General features: G+C 38.4%; 2 protein-coding genes across 2 annotated transcripts in view; one reads left to right on the top strand and one right to left on the bottom strand.

Moving 5' to 3' along the window:
* Window positions 1-39: 39 nt before the first annotated feature.
* Window positions 40-4,165, bottom strand: prxl2c (peroxiredoxin like 2C). The gene is made up of 6 exons (XM_042488348.2): window positions 3,924-4,165; window positions 3,524-3,592; window positions 2,857-2,910; window positions 2,670-2,775; window positions 2,082-2,216; window positions 40-1,954 (listed from the first exon to the last, which is right to left on the bottom strand). The coding sequence occupies exons 1-6, from the start codon at window positions 4,104-4,106 to the stop codon at window positions 1,824-1,826; spliced, it is 678 nt and encodes a 225-aa protein (XP_042344282.2). The 5' UTR covers window positions 4,107-4,165; the 3' UTR covers window positions 40-1,823.
* Window positions 4,166-6,222: 2,057 nt separating this feature from the next.
* fbxl17 (F-box and leucine-rich repeat protein 17) overlaps window positions 6,223-19,110 on the top strand; it is a 282,885-nt gene continuing 269,997 nt past the window's right edge. Inside the window, exons 1-6 of the mRNA XM_042487705.2 lie at window positions 6,223-6,410; window positions 9,780-10,288; window positions 12,238-12,621; window positions 13,269-13,391; window positions 13,529-13,786; window positions 14,270-14,401. Of these exons, the coding sequence (XP_042343639.1) occupies window positions 9,800-10,288; window positions 12,238-12,621; window positions 13,269-13,391; window positions 13,529-13,786; window positions 14,270-14,401 (1,386 nt within the window). The 5' untranslated portion in view covers window positions 6,223-6,410; window positions 9,780-9,799. The remainder of the gene's footprint in view (window positions 6,411-9,779; window positions 10,289-12,237; window positions 12,622-13,268; window positions 13,392-13,528; window positions 13,787-14,269; window positions 14,402-19,110) is intronic.

The following is a 19,110-nucleotide window of genomic DNA, read 5'->3' on the forward strand; positions in this document are numbered from 1 at the left end:
AATACAACTGGGTGATACAAGACAAATGCAGCCAAGAAATAGCAATTGAACTTTACTTGCAGTTTAATAAACACTGTGGATATGATAAAAGTGGGTATAAAAAGAAGACAAAAGGTCAGTCACTGACATTGGTGCACCAATAGAGAACCCTAGCAATGAGACTTAAAACCTGGAAATAAGTTTGCATTTCAGTCCTTCTGGTTACCTCGTCTCAAAGTCAATGTTTTTTTTGAATGAGTTTTTGGTTAGAAGCCTGAAATAAGGTCTGTTAACACAAGCTAAAGAGAATTTCAGATTTTGTTCTACAATCTAAAACTCTTAGTAAATACCCCCCTCGCAAACTTTGAAGCTTTTACGTGTCTTTAAAAAGGCAGTTGCCAACAACGGGTAAATCAGACTACAGAAGGTCATCATGCCTTGTAAAGCCTTGTTGTGGTGGCGATGCGACTGTAGTGTAGTTTGTTATAGCGTAAGAATAGCTTTTTACCTCTGTTGATTACAGGCTTCAAAAATCCTGAAAGTAGTGTAGATTTGTGGAGGTTATCTTACTGAGCAAAACCTGCCAGTATTATTAATGTTTTTTTGCCACAGCTTATTTGCCACAATGATCCAAAATCAAATGGAAAAATCCCATAGGCTTTTTGATGAGGGAACCAGGGTAAAGATAGCGTTTGGGTTAACCTAAAGAAAAACATCATCCTAGGGGCACTCTATTGTTATTAAGTGTTCATAAATATTAACCATCTTAACACAGGTATGACAACAGAATTACACAACTTAATACATAGCTGATAGAAAAGGTAGAAAATGAAACAGTAATGCATTCATTGCCCTCTTACACACTCCACAACACATAACTCATCCTTTCACATCAAACTGTATTTTGACAAAACTGATCTGACCTCAAGGACAACCAACCAGTTTTTTCCAAAGATTTTCACCACATCTCATGATCTTCTTTGGAAGAATGAATTTGCTGAGTTCAATTACACCACTTTTTTTTTACCAGTTTGTCTGTGGTGCTTGATCTGGTTCTGTTCAGGATTCCTAGAGCCTTGGTGCTATCTAGAGAACCAGACCATGTTTCCACCAGTATTGAGCCGAACCAGTGTAATCATGGATACGTCATCATCAGAAGGCGTTGCACCATGCACAATGGAAGAAACCATGGTAGCAAGTCTATTACAATCTATTAATAATAAGAATAAGAAGACAATTTTTCATTTGACTTCTCCATGGTTGCTTTACATCCTCTCTTTCCAATCTGTAGAATATGACATGCCCACTGATTTCTTCACAGTTTGCATTTGAGATCAAGGAAAACCTGAATAGTATTTGTTACAACTGGAAACTAACTTTTTGGGTTCTGGAGCTATTTATTTTTGGTCCAAATGCTCCAAAAGGTTCATAATTGGGTGCACAAACCAGAACGGAGAGAGTTTTCAACATCAGCAGCTCATGAGATGTGATTGGAAGCTCTGGAAAAAGCTAGTAAAGAGATCTTGAATTAAGATTCTGTTTTTGTCAAACTACTGTTTACAAGATCAATAATGAACTTTCAGACTCAACATAGACTGTATGTTTTAGACCTATCCAAGATTTTGACAAGGCACTCAAGTGGCTAACCAGTAGCCTACAGACATGATAAACAATGAACTATACTGGGACACAAATATTTTAGAATGATGTTGCCCCAACTCTTTTTGTAGCAATTTGTCAGTGCACAGTGGTAATGTAAACAAGCAACATGTGTAACCTAAATCCTTGCATGTGCGATAATAATAGTGATGTGGAGGGAAGCACAACTTCAGGCGTATAGCTTGCTACACATGGATGGTCTTTGGCTTATTGCTGAAGTCCAGAGTCTGTTGAACTCCGGCGAGCTGCAGGAGCCAGTTAATGGGCATGTGGTCCAGGCGGTTCATGTCAAAATGGGAAAAATGAACGTGAGCACCTGCAGAAAGACAAAGTCAGGGTAGGAAAGAGTATCATAACACGCGAATAACACAGTGGAGGCAGAGACAGAAAAAAAGATTGAGAAGAGATGCAGGAAAACACATAGAGAGAGGAAGAAGGATTACCTGGTCCTACAATAATGGCTCCACCTTGCTGGTGTAGGTCCCCTTGGAAGTCAAACACAGGGCTGGTCATGGCCCTCCAGATACTCTTCATTTGTCCCATAAACATACCAGACTTCACATGGGGACTGGGGTTGGCTACATAAACATGCAAACACAAATGCAATACTTCATTAATTACCATCTCCTAATATGCTAAGTTTATGCCAATAAACTGTTAATGAACTATGCACTGGTCAGTATTTATGAAAGGGGAGGGAGTGATGCAAAACAGGAAGGCACTTCAAAGTATTTTTTATGCACTGGGGAAGGAATTATGTTTTTAGATTTGGTTTCAGGGCGGGACATTCAATTTTAAATGGTCATGTTTTGTAATTATTTTTTATTTCTAAATATTCTAAGAACCCCAAAAAGCTGCAAGTGGGTTTGAAAGATATGCTTTCTTCCCCAAATCCCCCAAATCACAACATTCACCATAGCCAGAAACACTGAAATATAGTTATTAATGAAGTAGGGAGGATCATGGAGGCTAAGGAAAAATTTTGTATCTCCAGGGAGTTTCCCTATGATGAATTCAGCACAGTCCCTTACCTGAGTCTGTAAATTTCTCCTCTCTCTTCATCCCAAGCTTTCGATAAATGCACCTCTCCGGATCCACATAAATGTCATAAGGATACCCCGTCAATGAGCAGAATGGCTACGATTGAAAACTAAATCAGCATGATAGGAACAGGGGTGGCAAACTGATGTCATGCATAAGAATCACATAATTCATTACCTCTATGTGACGATGAGCAGACTGACCAATCACAACCAGCCTAATGTCGGCATCCTGCAACAGTTTTTAGAATTTATTACTTAGATTCACAGGCTAATTATCCAAAATATCACTGGCACATTATCACTGATTTGCATGCCAAATTTGCAACAACTTTAAAATGCATTCATAGTTGTGGGTCAGGAGCAGTGTTGGGAAGGTTATTTTTGAAATGTAATAGGTCATAGATTATTAGTTACCCTGTTAAAATGTACCAAGTTACATAACTATTTTAACTGTGTCATCAAAGTAATGTTACTTGTTACATTGGATTTCTTTTTGGTTACTTTTCTAACAAATGTATTTAAACAGGGCAATAAAGCTGAAAAGACCTAAAAACTTAAGTGCATAAATGTTGCTGACAAACATTGTCAAAAATATACCAAAAGAGGGCATTCCTGCATTGCAAAAAGATGCAAAGAAACATAATGAATATTATCTTCAACAAAAACTTCACTGAAAAGATTTGTTTTCATATGTATCCCCTTTGTAATCACCAACACTTTGATTAGTATCTTTTCATTGCATTTTTTTCAGTAACTGATTACAATAACATTTATTATGCACATTGATAACTGTAACTAGTTACATGTAAGTAGTTACTCCCCCAACACTGATCAGGGCTTACCTCTAGTGCTTCTTTAGGTATTTTGCTCAAATCTTCCACATATTCTTTACAGCTGTAGCACAAGAAATTCTGCAGGGACACACGGTATATAGAACATTAAAAGGCAACAATAATACAAGATATCACTTTATAAAACTCTCATCTTGCACCGTTTAGCCCTCTGTCTTCACCTAAGGACATGATCTCTCCATTCCTCCATTGCCATCATAGCATGGGAAGCTGTTGGGGCATCTTTCCAGCAAAGCTGATGCTCACCTGTTGCCTACTGTGATCACGGATGTATTTGTGATGCCTTTTTGAGGCTTGATCTACTTAGCTCGAGCCTCTCATGATTTTACTCCAGGCACTGGAGCCTATGAGTCAGCAGCAAGGTTAAGCCAAACAAAGTTTTTTTCCCTACCCGCACGAAAATTATGACTGATTTCCTGTCTTGATATAATTTCTTGAAGGGAGCAGAGACTCCTTGTCGGTCGTAAATTAAACAGTCTTCGACGTCTTCAAGGCGATAATCGACAGAAGGGATCCAAACTTCCTGATTTTCTTTAGTTACTTGTCGAGTTATTGGAGAAACTGCTTCAGCCATTTTTTCGCTTTGCTATTTCGGGAGTTGCCGTTCAGCCTGGAGGAGCGGGTGGCTGCAGATTCACGCCCATATGCTTTGTGTGTGTGTGTGTGTGTGTGTGTGTGTGTGTGTGTGAGAGAGAGAGAGAGAGAGAGAGGAGGAGAGAGAGGAAGAGAGACAGGGAGAGGACAAATAAGCTTAAATTAACAGGAAAGTAATATAGTGGATATTAATAGTTCATAAGAAGTCGTTAATAATGCTGCTTTTAATTATTTTTATTCAATACAGAACAGAAACTCACATTGTATACGCACAGCGACAATGACAGCTCTGTATATGCAGCCTTTGTGTTATGTAATAAGAAACAATTGTTTGCCCCTTGAGGCAAATTTGTTATTTGAGATATTGGGCTATATAAAAATAAAAAATGACTTGAATTAATTTGCAGATTATGTCCTGGGGTTCCATCTTACATACTTAGAAAAGAGTCACTGCATGGTTGTGAGCATTGAACTCGTAAAAGGTCCAGTGTGTAGGATTTAGGCAACCGTAATTCTCCAACACATTTGGCACAAACTGTGGTGGCTGACATGAAACAGTGATTGTCTTATCTAGAGCCAGTGTTTGATTTGTCCACTCTGGGCAACTGTAGACACACTCTGCCTGGTATGCAGATACAAAAAGCATATTTCAAGAAAGATTTAAAGAAAACACAACAATTCTTATTTTCAGGTGATTATACAATAATAAAAACATGATTATATTTAATTTCTGCCAATGGATGCCCATAAATTCTACACACTGGACCTTTAAAACAAAAGGTGATTGTGCATTTGCTGTTTTTGCCTATACCCTCTGGAACAATCTTCAAATTTGCTAAGTCTTTGGATTGTTTTAAGCATCTACTAAAAATCACCTTTACAGGCAAGCCTTTCTGCAGTGTAACTCTATGTGTTATGTTTTTCTGATTTTTTCCCCCCTATGTGACCCAGGTGTGAATGTTTAAATGACAGTGTGAACAACGCAAATCACAAATAATCTGATCTTTTCAAATCAGATTTGGTCCACTTTCATGTGTGGATAATCAGATACAGATCTGATTTTTTGAAATGCAACCTCAGTCTGAACAGCCATGCGACCCTTATCAAATTTCAGTGCAACTTTTATGTCACTCTAGATGTCACTCTCAATGTGTTGCCCAATCACTCTGAAATTGCACATGGACACTGAGAATTGCCATATTTAGAGACTGATGAAGCCCTTTGTCTCATTCACCTACTGCCCTTGCCCATTTTGTATAAAAATAGGCTACTTAATAAACTTAACAAAATATTTAATAAAAAATGTTGACTTGCGTCTTCTTCTGCTCAGAGTCAGTGCACAATAACTTAAAAATGAAACCATAAATGGTCGCATCAGTGGCCTCCATGTTTATTATAGACTTCTTCTCCTTGTTCACTTTCATGTTCACAGCGTGCTGTGTGTGATGTCTTGTTGTTCTTATGGGCATGTGAGCCACATCAGTGCCATGACCAATTCACGCTGAAGTCTGATATGGACCACATTTTAAACGACAATGTAAACAGCTACAATGAAAAATCGGATCTAGAAAAACAAAAACTGAATTAAGCACTACGGTTTGCAGTGTGAACGTAGTTTTAGTGTTTAGTCTACATTATTTTTAGTACACTGTAATAACCTTGCTGAGGTGTTACAATTGTGGCTTGTGTTATTTTTGAAAATTAAACAGACATCAAACAGTGTCTTTTTAAAATTTATTTAGTCAATTATTTTTGTCAATGTCTGGATGGATGGTCTGTTTTCGTGTTGTTGTGGGTTACGTGTTGTATTTGTCTTCTTAATCTGTGAAAAACTAATAAAACTGTTTAAAAAAAAAATAAAATTAAACAGACAATTGAATCTGGGTCTCGAATGTGGGTCTCGAATGTTATCATCATTTTAGACGTCTCAAAAATGATTATCATGCACACACTGGGGCTAGAGATACTTGAGATAAACGTACTTAAACGTTAACCTCTCCCACAAGGCCCTACAGCAGCAGGCAGGTTTATATTGCCCCCATGACGAATTACGAATCGCGCTCGTCGGCTTCCTTCCCGCTGCCCTCTCGGTGCGGAAGTGATGTCCTTAAGTGCAGCAGCAGAGCCAGAGCTGCCAGTGTTTGGATACACTACGCTAGTTTCAGTGGCAGGGTTTCTCGCCTTTGTGTCTCTCCAGACGGGACTTGTCAGCACTCATCTTGACCGCGCGGCATAGCAGTATTATGCGAGCACCGTCCGGAGTGTGGGAGCACCGTGTGAAGTGGTGAGACATGTTTCATATTGGGGCTACTGCTAAGTTAGCATCTAGTGATGGAGCAAGCTAGCCTGTCAGAAAGCTCAACTGGGTTAGCACTGGAAACGTGTCTATCCCGTCCCCCCTCTAAATTGGGCTGTGAATATGTTGTTAAATTGTAGATAATATGAAATCTGTCGCGACCTGAGGCTAAACACAGCCGTCACGTTAAGCCTACAGTGGGTGTGTGTATGCTAAACAAATGACCACCTGTTCAATGTTTACATCTTTTCATGCGGCTGCAACCGGGCGATGCATCGTTTTTGCTTCCTTGCTAAACTATAGTAAGACAATAACAAATCTGCTATTTTGAACTCAAACGTAGGCGACGAAAGCAGAGTTTTAACGTGTGACAAGTAAGGTTAATTATCCACAACAAATATAATTCAAGTAAAGGCTATAAAGCTTGCTGCTCTTTTGTTTGGCGCTGTAGGGTGAAGTCAGGTAATGTGTGCTATTAGTTGAAATGAGACAAATAAAGTTACACATCTTGGACTCTTCAAGTATTGCACTCTAAAAAGTAATTCAGGGGACCTGTCACCACTGCCTAATTAAATGCATGGTTACAGGGTAAAAATTAAAATGTACTGATCCATATAATCCTTTTAGGTTTCAAACATAATTTTGATGAGGTGTGTTGATATGATAATGTTGATAATTACTTTAGCTTAATATTGTGTGCAATTTAAACTCAAATGTATGTGCTAATTGATTTTAAACAAAATTGAAGCTGTAGTAGGGCAATGAAATTGACTTGATAATGTAACTTCACCTTCCTTTCCGCCTTCACTTAAATTTAAATTAAGTAAAGACTGTGTAAGAGACCTGCAGGTCAAACAACTACAACACAAAGGACATTTTCTTTCTTAGAAACTTGTGTTTTGCTATCTGTTATTAAGTAAGCACTACTTAAAAGTTCCTTTGATTGTAGAAGGGAAGCTTATTTCCCTAACTCAGTGTAGTGGCGCTCATTGCACTTGATTTCAATAAAAGTTGTCATAATTTTCTTGAGCCAAATTTGTTTTTTAGAGTGTAGCAGCCAGTCACCATACATGTTCTTGAGCTTTTGCTGCAGATGTGTTTTACGTGAAACAATCATTTTTATTGGTTTTAGGTAACTAGTGAAGGTAGGGCAAAGAGTTAAAAAAACAAAAGGCCGGTCATACAACTTGCTAGAAAAGCCATGTGGCATGTTGGTGTTCTCATATTGGTAATAAAGCTACTGCAGCTATAATAATAAGGATATAAAAACAAACATGGTTGTAGAGTGCTGCTTGTGTTCAATGTATATTCAAAATATTTTCATTACACTTTTTACGAGAAATTGTTTTTAATAAGTGCTTAATTCAATCAGGTAAAATGGGACCAAAAAAATTAAAAATAATATAATAATACTATACTACTAATATAGTTAAAATATTTAATAGTAAGAGTTCATGTCAGCCACAATACTCAAGAATTGTCCATTGTAGATAATACGGCAATAAAGAAACGTGGAAAGCATGGCAGAATTAACTGACTTCGCCATATTGTATGTTCAGGCTTTACACAAAATATGATTGCATTTTAACAAAAAAGCAGCATTTTATTGTGGCACAAGTGCACTCTTGTAATGTGCACAACATGTAGAGAAGTGTTTAAAAACTCTTGGCTACCGTCAGTTTATTTTCAGCATCATGTATGTTCCCAGCTGTTTGAGTATTTATAGAGTTACCTTTATTGTCCTTGACACCTTAAGAAGAGGCTCACATTTTCTCAGGTCTATCTTGATACTAAGTTTGCTCACATGTCATCATGTACTTTAAGAGTTATTGGACGCTGTAATTGCTTCGCCTGTCTATACCGATTGTGAAGGGATCTTATTCTAACACAATTCCAATGTAAGAGACAGAGGACAGGATCCGCAGATAATATGAAGCTTCAGCAGTCCTTAGTGAAGCATATCAGCAGGGGATCCTCTGAAGTAAATATGTTTTTAGTATGATAATCCCTCTTTGTGTTACTACAGCAAAGTTACTCCATGGAGTGAAACACAAAGAGAGAACATGCTTTGTTTCAAGAAAAGTAAGGGAAAGTGATGAACACTTGGCTGTTTCTTGTGTATTTGCATAAATGTTATATGTATTTATTTTATTCCATAGAATATTGTTGACAGAGGATCGACCATACTTTTTTAATTCAGGTCTCTACATCCAAAGTTATGTCAAGGTTAAAATATTTGCTTTTGCTATGATAAAATAATTAATTTTTTTAATTAATTTTTTTAAATGATTGTGAAAATGTATATTTTATTATATGTGAAGCTGCTCTTTTTTCTCTACCACACTATTGAAGATTGAGCCAACATCAGTGTTTTTTTCGTACTGACTGATGATGGGACAGTATAAATATTTTTTAATGGATCATGATAACATTTGCAGTATGCTGATAGTGGGGAATTTACTTTTTTGGAATAATGTTAAATATCGTGTCCAACAACAGCCAAAGAGACTGCTGGTAATCCAACAATGGTAGAAAGATTTCTCACACTTGCATTGATGCAGTGTTGCACTTTATTCTGAGCTTTCGGTCTATCAGGCCTTCTTTAGAGCTTATATCATGGATAACCATTTATAAAAGAGTCTTTGCAAAAACAGGCTGCAAATGCATCAAGCACAAAAAACGCAAAAGATCCTGATCAATCATTAGTGGATTTCATATGGGAAGATATGGTGCCATTTCACAAAGTTCAAAAGCCTGACTTTGTAAGATTGTTTTATTGTTTTTCACTAAAAAAAGATGTCTGTCCTATCTATTTTGCAATGAAAAAATTCTTAACAAAATTTAATATAAAGTGATTGCAGTATGTTTTAGTGCAATTTTAGAGTTCAAATCCTATTTTGATTATCAGGATAATATTGTGAATCACAGTTATTTTTGCCAGGAGAATTGTGACTTGAAATTTTAAGTTTTTGAGTGTTGAAAACTGTCAGGTACTGAGAGTCAGTTAAATGCTTTGTCAGGTCTTGTTTAGGTATTCTTTTTATAGGTATTTATTGACATAGGTCATAACTTTGTCAGTGCTATATTATTTCGGCAAAATCCTTATATGGTTGCTTGTGCTAAGACAGCATAAAACACTGCAGCATTCGAGATGTTTGACTTGTTTTGTTAAATGAGCAAGAAAATGGTTTTATGTTAAGTAAGGTACTGAAAAAAAGCCTTGTTTTGGTATTGGTGTCAAAACTCAGACACCAAGATGATACCAACAGTGATACCCAATCCTGCACTAATGTGATCTTCAAGCTAAAATAGTCCTGGATAATATATTTACTAATTAACTAACTCCTGTTGTTCTAGAGTTTCCTTGAATCATCTATATGGGCCATCTTCTCTCGAAAAATGGTTACCGCCTGAAGAAGAGGACGCGCAAGTTGCATCACAGGAAGAAGAAGAAGAGGAACTGTTTCCTGCAGCTGCCTTGCATGCTCTGCTTCATTGTCCACAGCAACAGCACCGGTCTTGACGACGACAGTGACCATTTGGAGGCCAGCATCAACGGCAGTGCGTGCCGTCACAACAGCATCACGGGAATCAGTGTCCCTGGTGTGGGTGGAGTTGGCATTGGAGCAGCAGCTGCCTCGAAACTTGCTGAGCGATACGCAACACTCGCATCTCCTGAGGACTGTTCCAAGTTCCTGTTATCACCACGGGAGCTCGCCATCTGGGAGGGCCAAGGGAGGAGCCTTTTATCAGCTGTTCCTGCCAAACTGATTCCACCACCGGCGCTGTTCCGGACTGCTGGGGTGTCTGTGACCGTGCCCATACCTGTACCTGTGCCTGGCTGCACCAGTGACTACACTGAGATGGTAGGTAGCTGCACCAACAGTACCCAGGGTCCTTATGGTCAGGAAATTCCTTCAGAAGTGATGAAATTAGAAAAACTAATTTCTCTGTGTTTTGGAAAAGTTCTGAATATACATTGTTTTGGCAATTGTTTAAATATTTCATAAAAATCCCCAAACAAGTCTTAACGTTACATGAAATTTGTTACTTGTGTTACTGACTTACAATGTAGTGCTGTACTGCATGACATTTCCAACGTCACTACTATCATGTGACATACATAGACCAGACTGGTGTCATGTTATTGCCATGCTGCAGTATCACAGACACTCGGGTTCAGAAAGGTCACAAAAACAATGGTTAGATATGTCCACACACCCAATGTTTGTTTAAAAAGAAATAAATGCATGCACACTTGTCAAAATTATAATCCGAACATGTTAAATTGCAAGATCTTCACTCTTCTACCACCCCCAAAAAGGGGCATAACCTTGAGGTTATGCGAGGTACCCATATGTGCTGGTCTGGTCAGTTGACATTTGCAGCTAGTTGATGGCAGGAATGTCGAACAAGCAAGTTAAGTTTGCAATCGCGAGCAGTTTGCTGATCTGCAAATGCTTGGGAAGTACATGTTTAATAATAAATGGCTGTACTGCTGTAGGCCTACCTATTTTTAAGTACTAAAAGTCATGGATAAGGGGTCAAATAATATAGAAAAGTTATGGAAAAGTTTTGAAAATTCACTGGTAAAAATGTGTGGGAACCATGAGTCCTAAACATAGTTGATGAAGATACAGCAGTCACCCAGATCTGTACAGACGGCTTTAATAGCCATGATTTATCAGTGCTGCTGCTAACGCTTCATAGGGCTGTCTTAACCTAAAGAAAGTTTACTGGTAAATTGTTTGAGATTTAGAAGAATTCTTTTTAATCTGTCCCTCCCCAGATTAATGCCGTCATGCTGGAGGATTTCTTGATTGAAATGAAAGCAAGGATATGCATGATACATGGCATTGCAGTAAAAAGTTAAAAACGAAAAACAAAATTAATGGCTAAGCCCCTTCCCCACCATCCATCCACCCCATTAGATCTCTATATTATTAAACAGAAAAATATGTGTCTGGGGAAAAAAAAAAGAAAGAAACATGTTGTAGGAGTGTCATGGATCACATCAAGTTGTGCAGCACTATATATTAGAAAATTACAGAAATTCTTGTATTTTACTTAGAGCACTTGTCCAACATAAAATAGTACACTCTCAAGTACCATTCACCATAGCTACAGAAAGTTTCATATTAACAACATCAATATAAACATTCAAACAATGGGATTTTGTGAGACTGGCCAGAATTTCTTAAATCATCGAGCTGATACCAGTATCTTCACTCTAGCTTTAGAACAAAAACAGACAGTTATGTCATGAGGGAATGCTGGCGTCCTCATGGAGTGGAAGAGCTTTTAAAGACCAAACAATATTTGTGAAAAACAATATGATTCTTGACACCATTGACAACCATTTTGGCAGTGACTACTGTCCAAAAGTTCATTCCATCTAAAGAGCCATAAAAAGGCAAACAACTAAAATGTGTTTGTTGAACAAGACCTTATTTGAATGCGGACAGCCCAGCTGTTTTAAATAATATGTTAAAAAGACAAGGAACAGATTTGAATCAGTTCAAAGCTTTAACAAAAGTCTGAGTGTTTCAAAGTGAAACATTACACAGTGGGATCTCTGTGTCCTCAAGATTTAATAACAGAATTAGGAGTCACAAGTCAAACTTCTACAGCTTGTTTTATTTTGTTTGACTATCCATAATTAAGGTTGCTGTTTTGATTTAATAGCATATTGTGGGCGTTGTGAAGTTCTTCAACTCTGCAATTGTATTTAAAAGCTTTACACTTAAATCTGCCTTGACTTGCCTGAAGAAAATGTGGTTCCACCTGGCTGATGTGTGTGTGTCTTTGGGTGCAGGTGTGTAAGAGGAAGTGCTCAGAGGTGCAGAGGTGCACCCCCTGTAAGCAGCCGCGCTGCGCCTTCGCAGCCCCTGATGGAGGGCTGGAGAACGGGGGAGTGGGAGGAGGTGGGGGAGAGGCTGCCTCGAACTCTGAAACTGGCCACTGCCACCTTCCCCTCTGTCCACTTCCCTCCTCCTCCGCTTCTTCTTCCTCTGCCTCCTCCTCCTCCTCCTCCTCACCTGCGGACGGCTGCTGTGGGCTCGGCCTTCATGCTGACTTGCCCCACAGTTCAGACTCTTCCCCCTGCTGCCTGCATCATTACGACGACTGCCAGGCGAGAAGTTCTGACGCCGTTGATCACTCAAGTATCAACCACCTGCCTTCCTCCATCCTTCTTAAGGTCAGAGTTCATCAAAGAGTTAAACTGGCATTTTGTTTATATTCACCAACGTTTTTCTTTTGGTTTGGTACAGTTAAAGATGTCAAAATACTAAATACTTTGACAAGAGTCTAAATTGATAAGAGATGCATGACAATATTGGCACGTCATCGGATCGGTGTTGGTAGATATTGGCTTTAAAATGAAATATCAGAATCGACCAACATTCTGATTTCTGTTGATCACATACCAATTTTTTTTTTCATTGACAAAGTTAACATGGCCACACATCAACCCTAAATTGAAGTATTATTCTTATTTTGCACAATATATGAATGTTACATACCCAGAAAAACATTGTATGTCTCCATCTGCTGGTGGGCCATCACAATAAGCGTTTGCATAATACGTTGTTAATTTCACTACAGAAGAGACTTGATGATGACTAAAATTAGGTAGGGAAAAAAGTGTATATATTGATATCTTTTACTGTTCTCAGCCAAATGAGCTGTTTTATATCAGCATATTGGATATCAGCAAATAATCCAATATTGTGTATATATTGTGCATCCCTAGATTTGATGTTGACAGCTTTTTACGCGACTGGAAACAGGCACGTCGAGTGTATTTGTCTTTGTGTATTAAATCTTGTTTTTGCCTTCTTGCAGGTGCTCTCCCACTTGACAGTGAAGGAGCGCTGTCTGTGTGCCTCTCTGGTTTGTAAGTACTGGAGGGACCTCTGCTTAGACTTCCAATTCTGGAAGCAAATCGACCTCAGTGGCCTACAACAAGTAAGCACACGAGTACTTGTCTGAGACGCCATTATTTTCTGCAAATTTCAGTAAAGCAGTCAGGCATCTCTCATACATAACAAAACTGTTTTCAAAAAACTGATTTTCATCTCTCCTTGTATTCCCCTGTTCTCCAGGTAAACGACGATCTCCTGGTGAAAATAGCCTCTCGGAGGCAGAATGTGACTGAGATTAACATCTCAGATTGCAGAGGGGTCCATGACCATGGTGTGTCCTCCCTGGCCTCTCATTGTCCAGGCCTGCAGAAGTACACAGCATACCGCTGCAAGCAGCTTGGTGACACGTCCCTGTCGGCCTTGGCTACACACTGTCCTCTGCTGGTGAAAGTGCATGTGGGCAACCAGGACAAACTAACAGATGAAGCACTAAAAAAGGTATTCACACAAAGTCAGAATAGAGACACACTAAATGAAATATAAATTGATTCTTTATTGTCCTTTTCCAAGAAAATTTGTTGCCACAGTCTTACATAAATACACAAGTACATATTCACTATATACCATACCATAACTACACACAAGACATTACCCACATTTATAAATACACACCCTTAAACACAGCAACTACACACATGACATTCACAGGTGTGTTTTGCTGAGTGATGCTATGATACAGGAGGCAAAACATTTGTTCATTTTTGAGGCAGCTGTGGTGGAGAAACAGGCAAAAGTCGAGGAGAATTAGTTAATATCCAGATCGAAGGTCTAGACCTTTTGCAATGTCTAGATCTTTGCTCAATACACCTCATTTGTTCTTTTTTATTCCAAAATGAAAAGTAAGTTAATACTCTGATTCAAGTGAAGATTTCCAGTATTTAATTTTACACATACTCAATTATGTGTCCTTTTTGCTGTCAGCTGGGAGAGCACTGCAGTGAGCTAAAGGACATCCACCTGGGTCAGTGCTACAGTATCACAGATGAAGGCATGGTGGCCTTGGCCAGAGGATGTCCTAAACTGCAGAGACTCTACTTGCAAGAAAACAAACTGGTGAGTCCCACACTTCTGCTCTCATATCTGTACCTCTTCTCCCTGCTTCCTTGGCTTCTGCTTGTACAGGAGCCTAAGCGTCTCTGACTGGCAGTGTGAAATGGGCTTATATTTCATTAAGGTTCTCAATAAGTGCTCATGTCAGCAGGAGCGTTTCTAGGATTTGAGGACATTGGGGGCTTTGCCCAGACCTCTTTAGGGGGATCTATGGGAATCTTTTTAATGAACAAGCTCTGTTTTTTTTCAAGATTTTTTTTAAAGCTTTTCATCTTTACTGGATAGGACCGACTATTAGAGTGAAAGGGGGGAGAGAGAGGGGAGGACAGGCAGCATTGGGGCGAGGTTGGCAAGGACAGCCTTTGTACATGGGGAACCCGCTCTACCAGGTGAGCTACTGGGTTCCCTAGACAAACTCTATTTTTTTGCGTTTATGCACCCTGGCACCGCATTCCTGTTTTTAAGAGGCTGTACTGGGCTGAGTTTTTAAGCTAGAGTGATAATACTTGTATCTTATAAAACTGGAAGGCCTGTGGAATACAGCAGTACCATGTCATGCTAGCTCCATAGGAAGGGGGCTAAATGATGCTCCAAAGTTAGACTAAATTTTGGTGATGGAAATACTCACCTCAAGATATCTGAATGAAAATGGGTTCTGTTGGTACCTATGAGTCTCCCCTTTAAAGACGTGGCCACTTAACACTTGTCCCATGCAGTTTTTTGACCCCTAATCAAGACAACGTGGTAAGAATTGTGTAATTTAAAAATGAAATTAATTTAAGTAAGTACATTTTTTCAAATAAAAGTATGATTGAAATGACAGAGTAAAAGTTACAATTGACAGAAATATAAAACCTCAGGTAAAGTACAGAACTGTAACAAGTCTTCTACAGTACTGTAACAAAGTATTATTACTTTTACATGACAAGACTGGTATTAATAATACCCCGGGGTTATAAGAATATTGAGCTGCAGAGCTGCAGCCTTGTTTTAGTGTTTGTTAATGTGACGTTGTCTAAGAAGTCATGCCTGAGCACAGCCCAAAACTAAAATGCCTTCTCTTAAGGATTTCACTGCCAGCTTGAAGATTTGCCAGAAAACATCTACATAACTGCACTGATTTATTCACTTCGCTTTAGCCTCTCAGAATCAGCTGTTATGATGATCTTATCAGATCTTCACCAGGAGGTCCCTGGTGTATGAATTTGCACCTTAATAAGGGGCATGATACTGTCTATTAATGCTTAAATGTATGTGGTCCATATCACCCGCATGTTAATGTGAATATGTGGATGCTTGCATACTGTATGTTTGCTGACTAATGCTGAAACAGTTTGACTGCTCTCATTGTCACAGATATTTTGTTTCATGCATCATGAGCATGACTTGATTTCAGACAGCTGAACTGCACTTTTGTACTCCTGCATTGTATTTCTTTTAATAATAACAGAAAGTGCTGTACAAGAGAAAGTGATAGACTACTTTTTAGCACCACAAGATGTCACTGTTTCCCAATTTCTGCATTGTTTTTGTAGGCCACAGCATGTTGATACTAATGCAGAGTTGTGCTCATCTCTTCCAAATCACAGCCACACATTCTCTTTTACTTTAAAATATCATTAAGTATTTAATTCTGATGCATGAAAAGAACATAAATAGTCATTTGGCTTGTCTGTTTCTCACCCTCTTTTATTCAGATCTTCTTTTCTTGCTAATGCACTTTCCCCTGCTAATATTTCTTTACACTCCATGAGTAATTATGTCCTTGATGAATTAGTCCGCTTTAAGTTGTTAACAAAAGCTCAGTTTGTTAAAACCCCATTCATCAACTTAATAGTATATGAAATTAGCGATTACCACTAGGTGAGAGATTAATATTGCTGCTGATAACATTTCAGTGCAGCAGTATCAATTTCAGACCGTCATTTTTCAGGCGTGAGATCGTTGCAGTTATTTTAGCTTCCTGTCATTAGGGTGGAGAGAAATGGGTTTCAGTGTATATGGGAATTGTTATGTCTAGGTGCTCTGGTAGCTTGCCCTAAAATTGTCATTAAGTTTGCCAGGAATTAAGACGACCCAGAAACACTTACTTTTCATATTTTCCACAGAGGTCATTTATTCTCTGTGACAGTTTGAAAGAGTACCTAAGGTTGCCTTCTCCTACTTCTTAGGGGAAAAAAGGCTTTGTTTCTTTGTGGGTAATTACAGTCTTTAAATGACTGGCTGGATATGTTGGCACTGTCAGATTCAAGTATGTATGAACGCTAAAAAATATTTTGTAATATTTGGCTTTTATACTCATTTAGACTTGGATATCAAACTATACAGGCTTTTGAGCTTTAATGTATTAATTATTAATAATTTATCACTCATGAAGAATTTAAAAGGTGGCGAAACCATTTGTATTTTGAGGATATGATTTCATTTAGAGTCAGTTGTTTATAGCCCAAATTAAAGAGACTGAAGTACTGTGGAAAAGGCTTTTTCTGAAAGATTTGTGTAAAAAAAACGACCCCCCAAAATTCTTGTTAACTCAGGAAAAAACGGAATTATTTTCCATAAAAAAAGTTTCATAGTAATTGTAATGTTGTTAAAGCTAATATAGGTAATGGGGTTAATTGATATGGCTGTAAAATAATATTGAGATATTAACAATAAAAAAAACCAAAAACAAATACTTAGAATATTTTATTATTAATCTCAAGAACATACAGTTGCAACAAATTAAAAAAAAAAAAAATTTAAGGTAAAGTTAAAATTGCATATGTCAACATAAATGTAAGTTAGTTTTCAAATATTCAGTAAAAACTGAGCAAAAATGATGATTTGTAATTTGCTGTATTTAATAATGTGACATCATTATGCAAACAATGTGAAATAGCACACATCTAGTAGATAACTTTTATAAAAGTATTCTTTTGTCATATTTGCTATAAATGCCACTATATCCTGACAGTAGTACACGGGGCAAATAAACTGTAAAAAATATGAGGTCCCTGTGGCTCCTCTTAGTGCTCCTGCTGGTATTTGCAATAATCCCCAGAACCTGAAAGAAAAACAACCAATCAGAAGTCTCTAACGCAGTGCCAATCACTGCTTGTATACATACCACTGCCAACAACAGCGTACACAGCAAAGACAAGTAAAGAGAGGAAGACTGAGGCAAAAACATTAGAAGGAAGACACGTGATTATGAGAAACAAAAAGCAGTAGAGCAGAGTATAAGCAGTAAACAGAAATAATATTAATAATAATAGAATTAAACACGATCAAGACAGACTAAGAGAATAAATCAAAAGATAAATTAAAATAGATGAATAATCATCTTGTAAAGTCAGAAAAAACATGGCAGTATTTTTTTACTCAAGTGAGTGCACAACACTTCAGCAGGAAATGGCATAGAGATGGGCTTTTTGTTTTTTATTGCGCTATAAATTGCCCAGTCATGGGACACTATAGTGAAAGGCTTCTCCTCTCCTCTCCTCTCCTCTCCTCTCCTCTCCTCTCCTCTCCTCTCCTCTCCTCTCCTCTCCTCTCCTCTCCTCTCCTCTCCTCTCCTCTCCTCTCCTCTCCTCTCCTCTCCTCTCTGCTTGCTTGCGTTTGTGTTACAAGGAATCCTCCTCTCCCTGTCTCTCCTAATCAATGACAGATGAGGATGAGCCTTTCACTCACTGTGATCTGCCCTCTTTTTCTCCTCCTCTAAAATTGAATAATTGAATTGCTTCAGGATGTTTCTGTGTGGTCTTTCACTCGCTCTCCGCCTTTTTCTTTGCCATGTGCACACCCACATACATTTTTTCTTTCTTCCCTTCCCTCCCTGTTGTCGTGGTTGTGGTTTCAGTTCCATGCTGCAGGGTCTTTTCTCTGTGTTAAGACCATATCCAGCTCTGTAGTTGGTTAAATTGCCTTTTTCTGGAGGGGTGGGGACAATGTCTTTGAATAAGCTTGTGCAGCCTGAAGGAACACTCACTCTGACATTATTAGTAGTTACTCTGTTAATGTTGCTCAGTTTTTTTTTCTTTTTTTGCAGTTAGTTAACAGTCAAGGAAGGTTTTGGAGATTTTAGGTGGAGTGGAGATATGTTTGGCGTTCTGCCGTGATGCAAGATGTGCTTTTGTGAAATTTATCACTGCTTCTCTATTTGCAAAAGGACCTATCATATATTCCTGTCATGATTATCATACTGAAGGGCACATAGTTACTTTATTTTATTTTCTTCAACAAATGACAGTTGAAAGTTGCTAATGCAATCCTGAGAAAGTCTCCAGCAGTGACTTGTCTCCAAATTTTGTTTACAGTTGACAAATTGATGCTTGCTCTTTCATTGCTTGTTAGCCCACGGCCAAATCAGCCCAGGGCTACAGATAACCCTGGGCTAACAGTGTGTTTTGTGAAAAGCAGGTGACTGGTGTGTCTGTGGCTCGCTCCTTTTGACATCTACCCTGCATTCTTTATTGGCGCTCATCCAGTATTTATGCCAGACTTGGTTATATTGCACCAGTTGCCTTTCAAGGCTTGTTTTCATCTTCTGAAGTGTTTTTTTCTCCCCCATTCATATTCTGTTCTCTTCCACCACCTCGAAGGGCAAAAGCTCTGAGAATAGCAAATTCCCCTTTTCCTCATCTCACTTCAATTTGCCGTAGGGGGGAGAGGCAGCACTGAAAGTTTAACTCCGAGTTCTGTCAGTTTCATAGACCAACTGGTGGACGGAC

Source organism: Plectropomus leopardus, chromosome 4 (assembly GCF_026936395.1).
Source record: "Plectropomus leopardus strain MGB_pleo_1.0 chromosome 4, ASM2693639v1, whole genome shotgun sequence".
In the NCBI taxonomy this organism is placed as follows: domain Eukaryota; kingdom Metazoa; phylum Chordata; class Actinopteri; order Perciformes; family Serranidae; genus Plectropomus; species Plectropomus leopardus.

What these genes read in the sequence shown, in the direction of transcription:
- prxl2c (XM_042488348.2), bottom strand. Translation starts at nt 4,106, where the DNA reads ATGGCTGAAGCAGTTTCTCCAATAACTCGACAAGTAACTAAAGAAAAT. An exon ending in TACCTAAAGAAGCACTAGAG is followed by an intron (nt 2,911 to 3,523) that starts GTAAGCCCTGAT and finishes AAACTGTTGCAG; the next exon opens with GATGCCGACATTAGGCTGGT. An exon ending in CTGCTCATCGTCACATAGAG is followed by an intron (nt 2,776 to 2,856) that starts GTAATGAATTAT and finishes TTTCAATCGTAG; the next exon opens with CCATTCTGCTCATTGACGGG.